The sequence below is a fragment of the Anomaloglossus baeobatrachus genome, chromosome 5, assembly GCF_048569485.1.
Source record: "Anomaloglossus baeobatrachus isolate aAnoBae1 chromosome 5, aAnoBae1.hap1, whole genome shotgun sequence".
Classification (NCBI taxonomy): Eukaryota; Metazoa; Chordata; class Amphibia; order Anura; family Aromobatidae; genus Anomaloglossus; species Anomaloglossus baeobatrachus.
The window spans coordinates 431,522,315-431,540,131 of record NC_134357.1 but is presented as its reverse complement, the minus strand read 5'-3'; the positions used below and the strand labels follow the sequence as shown (position 1 = coordinate 431,540,131).

The following is a 17,817-nucleotide window of genomic DNA, read 5'->3' as shown; positions in this document are numbered from 1 at the left end:
TTGAGGGGTGGAGTTTGTAAAATGGGATCACTTGAGGGAGGTCTCTTCTGTTCTGTTACCTTAGGGGCTTTGCCAAGGTGACATGGCACCCGCAAACCATTCCAACTAAATCTGCACTCCAATGTGGCGCTCCTTCTCTTTTTCTCTGTGTACTGTGCCTCAAAAATAGTTTTCAACCACATATGGGGTTGGAGAACTCAGGAGAAATTACACAACAACTTGTATGGTTCATTTTCTCCTTTTACCCTTTGTGAAAATGAAAAATTTTGGGCTAAAGCAACATTTCTTGTTAAAAATGTATTTTTTCAATTTTCACGGGTCATTATTATAAAATTCTGTGAAGCACCTGCTCACCAATCATCTAGATAAATTCCTTGAGGGGTCTAATTTCCAAAATAGGGTCACTTGTGGGGGAGCTCCACTGTTTAGGCACCTCAGGGACTCTCGAAACGCAACACGGCGTCCATTAACTATTACAGCTACTTTTACATTCAAAGAGTCAAATTGTGCTCCTTTTGAGCCCTGCCGTGCGCCCAAACAGTAGATTTCCACCACATATGTGGTATTGTCGTACTCAGGAGAAATTGCACAACAAATTGTATAGTGCATTTCCTCCTGTTACCCTTGTAAAAATGAAAGATTTGGGGTTAAATTAACAATTTTGTGGTAAATATGTATTTTTTCATTTTCACGACTCAATGTTATAAAATTCTGTAAAGCACCTGGATGCTGCAGCTGCTCACCAAACACCTAGATAAATTCTCTGAGGTGTCTAGTTTCCAAAACACGGTCATTTGTGGGGGAGCTCCACTGTTTAGGTACATCAGGGGCTTTTCCAATGCGACATGGCGTCCGCTAACAAAGCCAGTTAATTTACACTCAAATGGTGCTTTTTCCCTTCCTAGCTCTGCCATTCGCCCAACCAGTAGATATCCACCACATATGAGGTATTTGCATACTCAGAAGAAATTGTACAACAAATTGCATTTTCTCTTATTAACCTTGTGAAAATGTAACATTACGGGCTAAAGTAACATTTTCGTGAGAAAAAGTAAAATTTTTATTTTTTCCTTCTATATTGCTTTAGTTCCTATGACGCATCTAAAGGGTGAATAAACTTCTTGGGTGTGATTGAGTAATTTGAGGGGTGCAGTTTTTACAATGGTGTCACTTTTTGGTATTTTCTGTCACCTAGGCCCCTCTAAGTCTCTTCAAATGTGATTTGGTCCCTAAAAAATTGATTTTGTAAATTTTGTTGGAAAAATAGGAAATTGCTGATAAACTTTGAACCCTTCTTATGCGAGCGTCACACAGTACGATAAATTGTGCAATCGCATAAGAGATCGCACCGGCCCCCGTCATTTGTGCATCACGGGCAATTAGTTGCCCTTGGCGCACAAAGTCGTTAATCCCCGTCACACGCACTTACCTCCCGGGCAACGTCGCTGTGGGAGGCGAACAACCTCTTCCTGAAGTGGGAGGGACGTTTGGCGTCACAGCGACGTCACACGGCAGCCGGCCAATATAAGCGGAGGGGCGGAGATGAGCGGAACGTAAACATCCTGCCCACCTTCTTCTTCCGCATTGCCGGCGGGTCGCAGGTAAGCTGTGTTCATCGCTCCCGGGGTGTCACACGGAGCGATGTGTGCTGCCACGGGAACGACGAACAACCGGAGCACAGAAGGATGAATGAGATTATGAAAATGAACGATGTGTCAACGATGAACGAGAAGGTGAGTATTTCTGCTCGTTCATAGGTGTTACACGGTACGATATCCCTGACGATGCCGGATGTGCGTCACTAGCGACGTGACCCTGCCGACATATTGCCAGATATATCGTACCGTGTGACGCCCGCATTAGGCTATGTGCACACTTTGCTTGTTTACCTGCTTTTCCACTGCTTTTTCAACTGCAGCGTTTTCATGCCAAAATGCTTGCGTTATGTGTTACGAGGGGGACCCGGGGAAGCGTGCCAAGATGGTATATGGACAGCTTCCGCCGGTCAAGGTCCACTGTGCGGTGTAAGGGACCGCTGCTATGGTGGGAGAAGAGTGAGCGGGTTGCTGCTAGCGATCGTCTGGAATGTCACAGACGATCTGCGTACACCTGTCCGCCCTAACCCGTGAGGGTTGTATGGCACGGGGCTCACAACTCGGTGTACCTGTTGCACGGGGACGCACAGAGGTGCCTACGCACGTGTGCCAGCGGGAGTCACAGGAATATGGCACGAGGGTAGCACAGAGGTGCCCACGCACGTGTGCTTCAGAAACCAGGTGAGTCCGACAGAGATTCAAGGAGCTCACCTGGGACAGGAACACAGCCTGTTAAACGGAATACTGCCAGAGCAGCAAGGCAGGGGCGAGACCTGCAAAATACAATGTCTGTACAGTGGCGTGGCAGCACGCTGCCAGACATCCAAACATAGAAGGACGGTCGCGCGCCGCCATGATGGCAGGAGGGGTTTTTAAGGAGATGTAGCTCCAGCCAAGGGCGGGCGCGAGACGGATGTGACCCAATCATGATCTGTGACATCCTGGCCCGGCCAGTCAGGATTCAGCACATCACCGGCCTCGTTATCTGGCCGTGTGATACCAGTGAGCGAATCAGAAGACGTCACGTGGGGCACATGCTCAACCTCCTGCCTCTGGGTCATAAAGGCGGGATCTTCGGTTTCACAATGTGCAGAGCTAAGGGAAGTCTTGCTGCTTCCCTGAGCATCTATCCTTTGCACACTGTGCAACCACTCCGACCCTCTGCGATGCTGAGCAGGAGGACACGTGGCAGGCAAGGGATGGGAGACCACTCCATTCCTTACAAGGAGTAAACCACTAGGTGTCACCCTTCTGCTGCATCTAGGAGGAGGAAACTCCTGCAGTCTCCCAGGCCTTTGGCGCTGCTGAGCAGGAAGGCTCGCGGCAGACAAGGAATGGGGGACCACCTCATTCCTTGCAAGAGGAGAGCCACGAGATGTAACAGTTATGCTTTTCAAGCAACGTCAATGGGACATTGAGCTTTCTTGTGCGTACTTTGCTGTTCAAAACCCTGCGTTTAATTGGCATAAATTTGGGCAAAAACTCAGCGTTTAAAGAAGCAGCATGTCAATTGTTTTTGCCATTTTGGCTGCGTTACCCATCCATTCAATTTAATACAAAACTGCAGCGTTTCTAAAAGCACCGGAAAAGCACTAAAAACTCATGAAAACTGCAAGCTGCGCATAGGCTACTTTTTTTGCGTTTTACATGCAACTTTAAAGCCAAAAGCATTGTCCTTTCTGCCAGAGGATGCTTTTTGAACTGCAACTACCTCGACGCAAAGTGCGCACATAGCCTAACTTCCTAGCAAAAAAGTTTTGAATATTGTGCTGATGTAAAGTAGACATGTATTTTTCGCTTTATAAGGCGCACCTGATTATAAGACGCACCCCCAAATTTGGTGAAGGAATAGAGAATTTTTTAATAAATGGAGTCCATCTTATAATGCCAGTGTCCGTCTAACAAATAATATAGGGTATATGTCCCTCATAGCCCCCTCAACCTAAAATTAGCCCCCTTAATCTGGATATGGCCACCTTATATTGAACACGTCCCCCAGTGATGCCACATTTCCCCTATGGTTGGCACACATCCTCTATGGCTGGCAAACGGCCCCTGTGGCTGGCACACAGGCCCACTGTGGCTTGGACACGGCCCACTAATGCTGCACACAGGCCCACTGTGGCTGGCACACAGGCCCCCTATTGCTGCACATGGCCCACTGTGACTGGCACACGGCCCACTGTGGCTGGCACACGGCCCACTAATGCTGCACACGGCCCCCTGTGACTGGCACACAGGCCCACTGTGGCTGGCACACAGGCCCACTGTGGCTGGCACACGGCCCACTGTGACTGGCACACAGGCCCACTATGGCTGGCACACAGGCCCCCTATTGCTGCACATGGCCCCCTGTGGATGGCACATGGCCCAGTATGGCTGGCACACAGTCCACTGTGGCTGGCAAACAGGCCCCCTATTGCTGCACATGGCCCCCTGTGGCTGGCACACGGCCCACTGTGGCTGGCACACATCACCCTGTGTTAGATATCGCCCACATGTTGCTGCTTTTAGTAAAATAAACTTTTTCCTTACCTTCTGCAGCACTGTCCTGTCTCGTGTCTCCCTCCTCGGGGTTGGGCTCCTCCTGTCTCCTGCACTTCCTACTTCCTGGTTCTCGGTGAGGTCATGTGATCAGGACAGCAGAGGGATATCTCTGCATGCCTGATCACAGCAGCAGGAGGGAGACCAGGGAGACACGCTGGAGGAGGTGAGTAAAGAGTTTATTATTTCTTTGTCGCTCCATTGGGAGACCCAGACAATTGGGTATATAGCTTCTGCCTCCGGAGGCCACACAAAGTATTACACTTTGAAAAGTGTAACCCCTCCCCTCTGCCTATACACCCTCCCGTGGACAACGGGCTCCTCAGTTTTATGCTTTGTGTGGAAGGAGGCACACATCCACTCATGCATTCTCATAACTTAGTTGTCGGTTGGAAGAAAAGAGGACCCCCACGGGGTCCCCGGCATGCTCCCTTCTCACCCCACTATGTCGGCGGTGTTGTTAAGGTTGAGGTACCCATTGCGGGTACAAAGGCTGGAGCCACATGCCGTCTCCTTCACCATCCCTTATGCGGCTCTGGGAGAAGTGGGATCCTGAGCGGTCATCCATTTACTGGGACCGTGCTCCATCCGCAGCCCCTGGTGGAACCTGCCTGTCCGGAGCCTTTTCAACCCCAGGGACCGGGCCCTGCTACTTAAAGGTACTCTGTGTCCCCATTGGGGACTGTACAGGGAGCGCACCTTCTTCCCGGAAGCCGCGGTAGTCGTAAAACTGAGGAGGCAGGTGGACTTCCGCGCTGACCGGGCCTGCTTGTCGGGCGCGGCCTCAAATTTAGTCCCCGGCTTCACCGCGGCCTAGTCGCGAAAATCCCGCCCCTGGGCCTGCCTGTCAGGGGTAAGGGCGGGATTACCGACATGATGTCGGATGTGACAGCTGGAGCATCCTGCATGTCTTCCTCCCCCCTCACTGGCCACTGTGGGGACCCCAGACGGTACCCATTGCGGGTACGGAGGCTGGAGCCACAGGCCGTCTCCTTCACCATCCCTTATGCGGCTGGGAGAAGTGGGACCTGAGCGGTCATCCATTTGCTGGGACTGTGCTCCATCCGCAGCCCCTGGTTGGAACCTGCCGGACTGGAGCCTCTTCAACATCAGGGACCGGGCCCTGCTACTTAAAGGTACTCTGTGTCCCCATTGGGGACTGTACAGGGAGCGCACCTTCTTCCCGGAAGCCGCGGTAGTTGTAAAACTGAGGAGGCAGGTGGACTTCCGCGCCGACCGGGCCTGCTGGTCGGGCGCGGCCTCAAATTTAGTCCCCGGCTTCACCGCGGCCTAGTCGCGAAAATCCCGCCCCCGGGCCTGCCTGTCAGGGGTAAGGGCGGGATTACCGACATGACGTCGGATGTGAGGGCTGGAACATCCTGCATGTCTTCCTCCCCCCTCACTGACCACTGTGGGGAACCCAGACTCCCGCTCTTTGCTGGCGCCGCCCTCGGCCCCACTCCTCCCCTGAGAGCTCCGGCGGCCATTTTCTGGCATTCTGCCGGTGGGTGCTTCTCAGGGGAGCTCAGGGTGAACATAGCACCCGGTGCTGGTCCCCCTAGGGTGCCGGATACATATGTATATATTATATATATTTCTGTTCGGACAGACTGTATACCCTTTGTTCACATTTACCTTCAGTGGTCACTCTCCTAGCAGACAACTGGCACAGGTTTTTCTCGCGGTCTGTACCTCTTGTGGGGTTATGTTACCTGCGGGATCCACCTACCCTCTCTGTGAGCAATGCTCGACTCCTGCCTCGCTTGCTCAGCCGGAGCCTCGGGCACTGGTGGGCCCCTTGGCTCATGTAGACCCCCCTGCTCCCCCTGAGCAGGCTGCAGGGACAGAGTCACCGGTGTTGGCCCTCAGTCATTTTCATATGATCAAATGGTCTTCTAAGCTCCTTGAGGCATTGCAGTCCAGACCGGACCTTTCACAGGCCCTGGCCCTGTTAGCTTGTCTCATCCAGGCCCCGCTTGGTTAGCGCCGCAGCGCGCTCCCAGGTTGAGCCCTAGGTCTCAGGCGGAGGACTGCTGCCCGGACCGCAGTCCAAGACCGGCTAAGCGGTCTCGCTGGGACTCTTCCCCGACTTCCTCACGCTGCTAGGGATCCCAGCTTGAGGACTCTCAGGAAGACGAGGCGGACGGGGGAGCTCAGGGCTCTGGCCCTGACTTCACCCTTAACCTTGATACTCCTGAGGGGGACGCCTTAGTAAATGATCTTATCTCGTCCATCATCCTGGTGCTGGTTCGCTCTCCTCCGCCTCCTCCTGTAGAGGAGTCGGCTTCTCAGCAGGAGAAACACCAGTTTTCGGTTCCCCAAACGTACACGCAATACGTTTTTTGATCACTCTAACTTCAGGGATGCTGTCCAGAAACCCGGAGCGGTCCCGGACAAGCGCTGGGTTAAACGTCACACTGACACGCGTTACCCCTTTCCATCTGAAGTCGTTAAGAGTTGGGCTCATTCTCCCAAGATGGATCCTCCAGTGTCCAAATTGGCTGCTAGGTCCGTTGTGTCTGTTGCAAATGGCTCATCCCTGAAGGATGCCACTGACAGACAGATAGAGCTCTTGGTGAAGTCCATCTATGAGGCCACGGGCACGTCTTTCGCCCCAGCCTTTGCAGCCGTGTGGGCTCTCCAAGCAATTTAGGCTTGTCTGAAGGAGTTTAATGCTGTCACATGGAATTTTGCTCCGCATGTTCCGTCTTTGACTCTCGGGCATCAGCCTTTGCGTCCTGCGCCATGAACGCCGTCCTGGACTCCACTAGCCGCACGGCTGTAGCATATGCTAACTCCGTGGCAGTTCGCAGGGCCATGTGGCTGCGCGAATGGGAACCAGACTCGGCTTCAAAAAGGTTCTTAACTGGTTTGCCTTTTTCTGGCGACCATTTATTTGGCGAACGATTGGATGATATTATTAAGGAATCCAAGGGAAAGGTCTCCTCCTTACCCCAGTCCAAATCTAAGAGACCTCAGCAAACAAAAATCCAATCGAGGTTTCGGTCCTTTCGTCCCTCCGCCAAGTCACATTCTTCTTCGTCCAACAGGCCGGAGAAAGGCCAGAGGAACTCATATGCGTGGCGGCCCACGTCACGACCCCAAAAGGACGCAGGGGGCACTGCCTCCAAAACGGCCTCCTCATGGCTCTCGGCCTACCCTAGCCGCATCCCCGGTCGGTGGCAGGCTCTCCCGCTTTGGCGGCGCCTGGTGGCCACAAGTTCAAGACCGATGGGTGAGAGACATTCTGTCTCATGGTTACAGGATAGAGTTCAGTTCTCGTCCTGCGGCTCGTTTCTTCAGAACCTCTGGGCCCCTTCTCAGGTGGCGTGTCAACAAAGCCTTGCCGTCGCTCTGGCGACTCTCCAGGGACAAACAGCTTTCTCTGCAGGCGGGGGTGCAATCACTTCTTCGGAGTCAGTCACACCCCTTAAGGCGCCTCATGCACTTCCTGGGGAAGATGGTTGCAGCTATGGAGGCAGTACCGTTCGCGAACCAAGGCGGCACTCAGGAAGTCCGGCGGATTCTGCAGTGGGTGGAAACCACAGGCTCCACCATCTCCGCAGTTCACATCCCAGGCGTAGAAAACTGGGAAGCAGATTTTTTCAGTCATCAGGGCATGGACGCGGGGGAATGGTCTCTGCACCCAGAAGTGCTTCGAGAGATCCATCGCCCCTGAGGAACGCAGGACGTCGATCTCTCAAGGTCCCGGCCTTCATGGCACGGTCTCAGGATCACAGACCTCTTGCAGCGTACGCTTTAGTCCAGGATTGGTCGCAGTTTCGACTGCCTTATGTGTTTCCCCCTCTGGCGATCCTGCCCAGGGTACTACGCAGGATCAGGTCCGACTGCCGTCGCGCCATTCTCGTCGCTCCAGACTGGCTGAGACGGTCGTGGTATCCGGATCTGTGGCATCTCACGGTGGGTCAACCGTGGGCACTTCCAGACCGCCCAGACTTGCTGTCACAAGGCCCGTTTTTTCCATCTGAATTCTGTGGCCCTCAACTTGACTAGGTGGCCTTTGGTCCCTGACTCCTAGAGTCTTCAGGGTTATCTCAGGATGTCATTGCCACCACGAGACAAGCCAGGAAGCCAACGTCCGCCAAGATCTATTACAGGTCTTGGCAAGTCTTTCTATCCTGGTGCGCTGATAACGGCTTTCCTCCATGGCCGTTTGCCTTACCCACATTCCTTTCATTCCTACAATTTGGAATGGACAAGGGTTTGTCCCTCGGCTCTCTCTCTAGGGCCAAGTATCCACGCTCTCCGTGTTTTTCTTTCAAAAGCGTCTAGCCAGGCTTCTGCAGGTCCGCACGTTCCTGCAGGGGGTCTGCCACATGGTCCCACCTTACAAACGTCCGTTGGAACCCTGGGATCTTAGCAGAGTCCTGACGGCTCTTCAAAAGCCGCCTTTTGAGCTGCTGCGGGATGTCTCTCTCTCCCGTCTTTCGCAGAAGGTGGCCTTCCTGGTGACAGTCACATCTCTTCAGAGAGTGTCTGAGCTTGCAGCGCTGTCATGCAAGGCTCCCTTCCTGGTTTTCCACCAGGATAAGGTGGTTCTTCGTCCTGTCCCGGAATTTCTCTCTAAGGTGGTATCTCCTTTTCATCTAAATCAGGATATCTCCTTGCCTTCCTGTTGCCCTAATCCAATTCACCAGTGTGAAAAGGTTTTGAACTCTTTGGATCTAGTGAGAGCACTCCGGTTCTACGTGTCTCGCACGGCGCCCCTGCGCCGTTCAGATGCGCTTTTTGTCCTTGTCGCTGGCCAGCGTATGGACTCTCAGGCCTCCAAGTCGACCTTGGCTCGGTGGATCAAGGAACCGATTCTCGAGGCCTACCGTTCTTCGGGCCTTCCGCTCCCTTCAGGGCTGAAAGCCCATTCTACCAGAGCTGTAGGTGCGTCCTGGGCATTGCGGCACCGGGCAACGGTTCAGCAGGTGTGTCAGGCAGCTACGTGGTCTAGTCTGCACACTTTCACGAAGCACTATCAAGTGCATACCTATGCTTCGGCAGACGCCAGTCTAGGTAGGCGAGTCCTGCAGACGGCGGTTGTCCACCTGTAAGAGGGGGCCGTTTTCGGCTCTTCTTATTGAGGTATTCTTTTACCCACCCAGGGACTGCTCTTGGACGTCCCAATTGTCTGGGTCTCCCAATGGAGCGACAAAGAAGAAGGGAATTTTGTTTACTTACCGTAAATTCCTTTTCTTCTAGCTCCTATTGGGAGACCCAGCACCCACCCCTGTGCCCTTTGGGCTGGTTTTTCTTTTGGGTTATGGTCTTCAGTTCTCCGAACATCCTTCGGATTGAATTTACCCTAGACCAATTTATAAGTTTCCTCCTTCCTGCTTTTGCACCAAAACTGAGGAGCCCGTGGTCCACGGGAGGGTGTATAGGCAGAGGGGAGGGGTTACACTTTTTAAAGTGTAATACTTTGTGTGGCCTCCGGAGGCAGAAGCTATACACCCAATTGTCTGGGTCTCCCAATAGGAGCTAGAAGAAAAGGAATTTACGGTAAGTAAACAAAATTCCCTTCTTTACTATGGGCAGCAGCATGGGGGCCATAGCTAACACAGGGGGGAATGTGCGATCAAAGGTAAGCACAGGCAGATATAATATGCCCCGCTGCCCCAGCCCATCAGCGTGATGCAGTTTCAGCACCACGCTGATGGACAGCGGCTGTTCATATTATATGAGCGGGAGCAGGAGATCTAACGCTGCCGCCCGCAGCTTCACTTGCCCCCACCAGCCCCCAGCACCGCTCCAGAGTGGCCCGCTCCTCCACTGGACTCTGTATATATATATATATATATATACACCCCCCCTCCCGTATATTCGAATTATAAGACGCACCCCCTACTTTCCCCCAAAATTTGGGGGAACAAAAGTGTATCTTATTAAGCGAAAAATACGGTATTTTGTATGACCTAAGTCTCGGATTTAAAGGCATAAAAATGCAAAGTTTGTAAATTGTAAAATGTTCTCCAAATTTGCAATATTTTCACAAATGCAAAACATTGTCGTTTTAAACGTACCACTATCATGAAGTACAGTATGTCACAAAATCACCAGGATCCATTGAAGCATCCAGAGTTATAATCTGTCAACGTGACACTGGTCAGAATAGAAAGAAAAATGGCCTGGTCATGAAGGTGAAAACAGGCTGGATGGTAAAGGGGTTAAACACGTACAGCACATGAATGGCACATGGATGGCACACATATGCCATCCATGTGCTGTACATATTTTCACGGACCCATAGACTTGTATTGGTCCTTGTCATCTGTGCTGCCGGAAAAAAAATAGACATGGTTCAGTGTCGCTCATATGGACACAGTCATGTGAAAACATTGACATGTGAGCATCCCAATAGGTTATAATGGGTATTCGTGGAAAAAAAACAAAAAAACACTGATGCTACCTTGCTACCTGTACCGGAATCATGGACATGTTTGAGACCCATTTTCTAATTCATATGAAGAAAACCGAGATAACTTATAAATGGCTAACCATTATATAAGACCGGACAACTGGGAAGCTCATATCATCAGGAAATCTGTTACGATAACCCGAAAACTAAAAATATCTAATTAGATAAAACGAATTATTGATCCGACAATCAGAGAGGAAGGCGTCGTGCAGCTTGTTCGCATGCCTCACATAACAGGATGACATAGGACCATCTGCGGTATCCAGTAATGACGCAATGTGTTAGTGACTCCACATATGCTTCATTTCTCTAGAATGCTTATCTATATTTGTAGATCCATGGCTCACACAAATGACAGGGATACTGGGAGTTGTAGTGTTGCAGCAGCAGACAGCTCCCCATTAAACACCAATTTTATTTTGTTCAGTAGAATTCATTCTTTCTTTGACTAATTGCATAAAGTTATTTGAAGTAAAAAAGTACAAAATTACCAGCTCTTTTCACTCTGGTGGAAAGATCTCTGTGTATTTGGTCTAGCCTTGTGACATTATTCTTTAATAACATGTTCTTTTTCATGGCTTGTTTTTTTGTCTCCTTGTCCTTTTTTCTCCAGCAAGAAGACGAGTTACTCAGCATCCGTAGAGGACTTCAGTCTCTAGTCATGTCCGGTCATGGTCCATTCTAGTTTTTCTGTGTAGTTGTTGTTTAATGTAACATATACTCGAGTTCTGCCACTAATTTACCTTGTTTTTTAATCATATTGTTGGTTCTTACTGTTGCACACACTTTGTATGTGCTTTTTATTAATCGCATAAAGAGATTATTCTAATGTTTACTGAAAGGTACGTGGAAAATAAAGATTTCATTAAGGATTTGTTCATTGCTTGTCTTCAAGATTCTCTTGATATGGTATGGGCTTTTACTACTTAATGAAAGATAAAATATTTAGTCTGCTGATGAAATAGTGATTTGCTCAATAGTCAGATGATATTTGCCATGTTTACACAGGCAAATAATCAGGAATGAGCCACGTTGTGAGTATTCACTTGTCAGATTTTATATTTTCAACCTGTGTAAAAGACTGCAGGGTAAGACAATACAAGGTTTGTGGTTCATAACCACGAATACACATAGGTTTGTATAGAAGCTGTATATATAATTTGGGAGAATTGTTTTTCATGGAGACTACAGTGCTGGCCAAAAGTTTTGGCACCCCTGCAATTCTGTCAGATACAGTGGCTTGTAAAAGTTTGTGCACCCCTGGTCAAAATTAGTGTTATTGTGAACAGTTAAGCAAGTTGAAGATGAAATGATCTCTAAATGGCATAAAGTTAAAGATCACACATTTCCTTTGCATTTTAAGCAAAAAAAAAAGTATTTTCATCTTTTACATTTTAAAAATTACAAAAAGAAAATGGGCCGATGCAAAAGTTTAGGCACCCTTGGAGATTTGTGTGCTCAGATAACTTTGACAAAGATTTCAGACCTTATTTAGCCTGTTAGGGTTATAGCTTGTTCACTATCATCATTGGGAAATGCCAGGTGATGCAAATTTCATAGCTTTATAAAAACCAAGCCTCCTTTAACCTTGTGCCAAAAAAACAGCAGCCATGGCTTCTTCTAAGCAGCTGCCTAGCACTCTGAAAATGAAAATGGTGGAGGCCCACAAAGCAGGAGAAAGCTATAAGAAGATAGCAAAGTTTTCTCAAGTTGCCACTTCCTCAGTTTGAAATGTAATTAAGAAATGTCAGTTATGAGGAAGAGTAGAGGTCAAGATAAGGTCTGGAAAACCAAGCAAAATATCTGTGAGAGCTGCTCGTAGGATTGCTAGAGAGGCAAATCAGAACCCCTGATTGACTGCAAAAGACCTTCAGGAAGATTTAGCAAACTCTGGAGTTATGGTACATTGTTCTACTGTTCAGAGACATCTGCACACATATGGCCTTCATGGAAGAGTCATCAGAAGAAAACCTATCCTGCATTTTTACCATAAAACTCAGCGTCAGAAGTATGCAAAAGAACATCTAAAGAAGATGATGTATTTTGGAAACAAGTCCTGTGAAGTGATGAGGTTAAAAAAGAACTCTTTGGCCACAATGATTGATGTGGAGAAAAAAGGACACAGAATTTCAAGAAAAGAGTATCTCATCAACCACTAACCATCGGGGTGGATCAATCATGTGGTGGGGTTCTGCTGCAGCCAATGGCATGGAGAACATTTTATGGGTAGAAGAAAGAATGGATTCAATGAAATTTCAACAAAATCTTGATGCAAACATAACGCTATATGAAAAAAAGCTGAAGTTGAAAAGAGGATGGCTTCCACAAATGGACATTATCCTAAACACATGTGAAAATCCATAATAGACAACCTCAAAAGGTGCAAGCTGAAGGTTTTACAATGGCCTCTGATCTGACCATCATTGAAAATCTGTGGCTAAAGGCTAATTTACACACTGCGATATCGGTCCCGATATCGCTAGTGTGGGTACCCGCCCCCATCTGTTGCGCGACACGGGCATATCGCTGCCCGTGCCGCACAACATCGCCCACAGCCGTCACACATACTTACCTGTCCGGCGACGTCGCTGTGACCGGCGAACCGCCTCCTTTCTAAGGGGGCGGTCCGTGCGGCGTCACAGCGACGTCACTGAAACGTCACTGAACCACCGCCCAATAGCAGCGGAGGGGCGGAGATGAGCGGGACGTAACATCCCGCCCACCTCCTTCCTTCCTCATAGCGGCCGGGAGGCAGGTAAGGGGAGCTTCCTCGTTCCTGCGGCGTCACACGCAGCGATGTGTGCTGCCGCAGGAACGAGGAACAACCTCGTTACTGCTGTAGTAACGAGATTTGAGAATGGACCCCCGTGTCGCCGATTAGCGATTTTGCACGTTTTTGCAACGATGCAAAATCGCTTATCGATGTCACACGCAACGGCATCGCTAATGCGGCCGGATGTGCGTCACGAATTCCGTGACCCCAACGACTCCGCATTAGCGATGTCGTAGTGTGTAAAGCCCGCTTAAACCTCAAAAGAGCAGTGCATGCAAGACGACTCAGGAATCTCACAGAACTGGAAGACTTTTCCAAGTAAGAATGGATGAAAATCTCTCAAATAAGAATTCAAACACTCTTGGTTGGCTACAAAAAGCGTTTATAAGCTATGATACTTGCCAAAGGGGGTGCTACTAGGTACTAACTGTGTAGGGTGCCCAAACTTTTGAATCAACCCATTTTCCATTTTTGTTAATTTAAAAATGCAAAACATGAATATATTATATATATTCCCCTAAAATACAAAGGAAAGGTGTCATCATTAACTTCATGCCTTTCAGAGATCATTTCATCTTCAACTTGCTTAGCTGTTCACAATAACAGTAATTTTGACTAGGGGTGCCCAAACCTTTTCATGCCACTGTAATACTCAGTTTCTTCTTGAAAATGATTGCAATCACAAATTCTTTGGTATTATTATCTTCATTTAATTTGTCTTCAATGAAAAAAAAAATTGTCATAAAGTCAAATTGGATATAATTCCACACCAAACGTAAAAAAGGGGGTGGACAAAAGTATTGGCACTGTCATGTGATGCTTCTCTAATTTGTGTAATTAACAGCACCTGTAACTTACCTGTGGCACCTAACAGGTGTTGGCAATAACTAAATCACACTTGCAGCCAGTTGACATGGATTAAAGTTGACTCAACCTCTGTCCTGTGTCCTTGTGTGTACCACATTGAGCATGGAGAAAAGAAGGAAGACCAAAGAACTGTCTGAGGACTTGAGAATCCAAATTGTGAGGAAGCGTGAGCAATCTCAAGGCTACAAGTCCATCTCCAAAGACCTGAAAGTTCCTGTGTCTACGGTGCGCAGTGTCATCAAGAAGTTTAAAGCCCATGGCACTGTGGCTAACCTCCCTAGATGTGGAAGGAAAAGAAAAATTGACGAGAGATTTAAACACAAGATTGTGCGGATGGTGGATAAAGAACCTCGACTAACATCCAAACAAGTTCAAGCTGCCCTGCCGTCCGAGGGTACAACAGTATCAACCCGTACTATCCGTTGGCGTCTGAATGAAAAGGGACTGTATGGTAGGATACCCAGGAAGACCCCACTTCTTACCCCGAGACATAAAAAAGCCAGGCTGGAGTTTGCCAAAACTTACCTGAAAAACCCTAAAACGTTTTGGAAGAATGTTCTCTGGTCAGATGAGACAAAAATAGAGCTTTTTGGGAAAAACCATCAACAGGAAAAAAAAGAGGCATTCAAAGAAAAGAACATGGTCCCTACAGTCAAACATGGCGGAGGTTCCCTGATGTTTTGGGGTTACTTTGCTGCCTCTGGCACTGGACTGCTTGACCGTGTGCATGGCATTATGAAGTCTGAAGACTACCAACAAATTTTGCAGCATAATGTATGGCCCAGTGTGAGAAAGCTGGGTTTTCCTCAGAGGTCATGGGTCTTCCAGCAGGACAATGACCCAAAACACAATTCAAAAAGCACTAGAAAATGGTTTGATAGAAAGCACTGGAGACTACTAAAGTGGCCAGCAATGAGTCCAGACCTGAATCCCATAGAACACTTGGGGAGAGATCTCAAAATGGCAGTTTGGAGAAGGCCCCCTTCAAATCTCAGGGACCTGGAGCAGTTTGCCAAAGAAGAATGGTCTAAAATTCCAGCAGAGCATTGTAAGGAACTCATTGATGGTTACCGGAAGCGGTTGTTCGCAGTTATTTTGGCTAAAGGTTGTGCAACCAAGTATTAGGCTAAGGGTGCTAATACTTTTGTCTGGCCCATTTTTTATTTTTTTTTTTTGGAGTTTTGTGTGAAATGATCAATGATTTGATTTCTGTTTCACTCCCTTTTGTGGTTTTTCATTGCAAGCAAAATAAATGAAGATTAGACCTGCAGACGAGTATAACACCACTTCTGGAGCACGTTAAACTTAAATATAACTTGTGGAGCAAGCTACCCCTGTCAGTGGTTGGCAGAATAAATTTAATCAAAATGATATTACTTCCAAAGCTTAGTTATACACTACAACATAGTGCAGTATCAGTACCCAAATCCTTCTTCTCAATGTTGAACTCGCTTACTACCTCTTTTATATGGGGGAAATCCAGACCCAAACTTCGGTTATCCATTTTACAGAGATCCAAAAGACTGGGAGGGATGGCTTTACCGGAGTTCTTCCTCTACTACCTCGCGGGACAGCTTAGGGCACTAGAGACTTGGATGCCTGGATGTCAGCTGCCAAACTCTGAGAGTCAGTTGGCACACGCGGCTGGGACTGATTGTTTAGTGGGTTTTCTGGAATCAGATGGACTGAGAACACCACGGCAATTACCCCTCCTCAGGTTGGCAAGATTAGTCTGGCGACAAGCCAAGAGGGTGGCACACTTCGAAGGGGTGGTGGCGGAACCCCCATTATGGGGGAATAGCCACTTCCATACTCTGAGAGATCACCCCTCGGCGCAATTCTGGGCCACTCACAGCGTCAGTGCATTAGGTGATCTTTTTGTCCCGGGAACCACAACCTTCAAGTCCTTTGAACAAATCCAGATTGAATATAATGTTCCAAGATCACAGTTTTTAGATACCTGCAGATTCGCACAGCGATTCAATCCCACATACAGAAAATTGGAGTGAGGAAATTGATATCATCACTTCCTATGATAGGTATTCTAAAATCACAAGGACCTCGAGGCCTAATCTCAGCTATATATACTTACCTGTTGTCGGTGGGGGTGGAATCGGACCTCTTGCCAGCCCAGGATAGATGGAAATCTCTAATTCCCTCTCTACAGGGAGAGGAATGGGAAGAGATATTGGAATCTCCGACTGCGGTATCCCCGTCGGTTAATAATAAGTTGATTCAATGCTACATTATCCACCAGGCATACCTTACTTGAACTCGATTATTTAGTATGGTCCATTCTCGTACATCGGAGTGCCCGAGGTGTCATCTCTCAGGGGCAAATTTCATACATATGATTTGGAGCTGTCCCAATATATCTTCGTACTGGCGGGGAGTGGCATCTCTGCTGACATCGATTGTGTCGATTCCTGTTTTGTGTGACCCTTTGATATGCCTGTTTGGGGTGGTGGAGGAAGAGTCCTGGGATCATTACATGACAATATTCCTCAGAGAGGCATTGTTTCTGGCTAGGAAATTAATAGCTCTGAGGTGGATGGGAGATTCTAATCCAACTGTGTGGTCCTGGGTTAAACTAGTCAATGCAACCATAGTCTATGAGCGAGTGGTATATTATAATAGGGGGTGCCCGGGAAAATTTAACAAAATCTGGGGTTTGTGGAATTCTTCTCCAGACACACTTGCGGAGGTTTGAGGGAGATTATGTGGATAATGGTGGTTCCCGTTAGATGTTGGGATATGAAACACTGTCCAATGGTATATTGAGGTATAATAATGCAATGTGGCTGTTGTTGTTGTTCTTTCTTCCTTTTTCTATTCCTCTTTCTATCTTGTTTTCAAAATATGGTCATGCTGATGGATAGAGCTGTTCTTATGCTCAATATAAATTTAGATATATATGCAAACGATAAGAAGTATGGATAATAACATTGTTCTATCTTAAGTGCTAAAGATATTATGACTTCATTGTTATATTCAAATATTACTATCTATATAGTGAGCTATCTTTATATGGCAAATGTCAGTTGTACCATGTTTGAAATTGTTAGTAAAACGAAGTTAAAAAAAATAAATGAAGATAATAATACCAAAGAATTTGTGATTGCAATCATTTTCAAGAAGAAACTGAGTATTATCTGACAGAATTGCAGGGGTGCCAATACTTTTGGCCAGCACTATTTGCTAAGTTGCTTCATTTGTATGCAAAAATGCACAGAACCTTGAGTTTTATGGTGAAGTGAAGCCAAGTGTTCAGTTCTATGATTAATGTAGTAGACAAGGCATATGCTAACAGTGATATCTAGTAAACAAGTCTGTCATCTATAGTTTCCTGTTTCTACACCATCAGCTGCAAGCATATAACTGATCATAAAGAGGGGGTAAAGCCGATGATCTCCAATAAATCACCAGATCTTTCACATCTCCTATGGTGAAGGCTAATGGTTTTCCTTTAAACGTACTGAGCACAACAGCAGCTGTAATATTCTGCTATATTTTTGTTGTGGTAGTTAACAATTGCATTATATGGTAATTTTAAGCCAGACTCCAACCTCTTCAAAGTAAGCAACACCAAAATTGACGTCTTGTCTTCCAGT

At 47.7% G+C, this 17,817-nt stretch overlaps 1 protein-coding gene across 3 annotated transcripts in view; it reads left to right on the top strand.

The window, feature by feature from the left end:
• Positions 1–11,409, top strand: part of SYCP2 (synaptonemal complex protein 2) — a 398,741-nt gene extending 387,332 nt beyond the window's left edge. For all 3 annotated transcript variants that reach the window (XM_075347762.1, XM_075347763.1, XM_075347760.1), the window contains one exon: positions 11,180–11,409. In XM_075347762.1, the coding sequence (XP_075203877.1) occupies positions 11,180–11,251 (72 nt within the window). In that variant the 3' untranslated portion in view covers positions 11,252–11,409. The remainder of the gene's footprint in view (positions 1–11,179) is intronic.
• Positions 11,410–17,817: the final 6,408 nt, after the last annotated feature.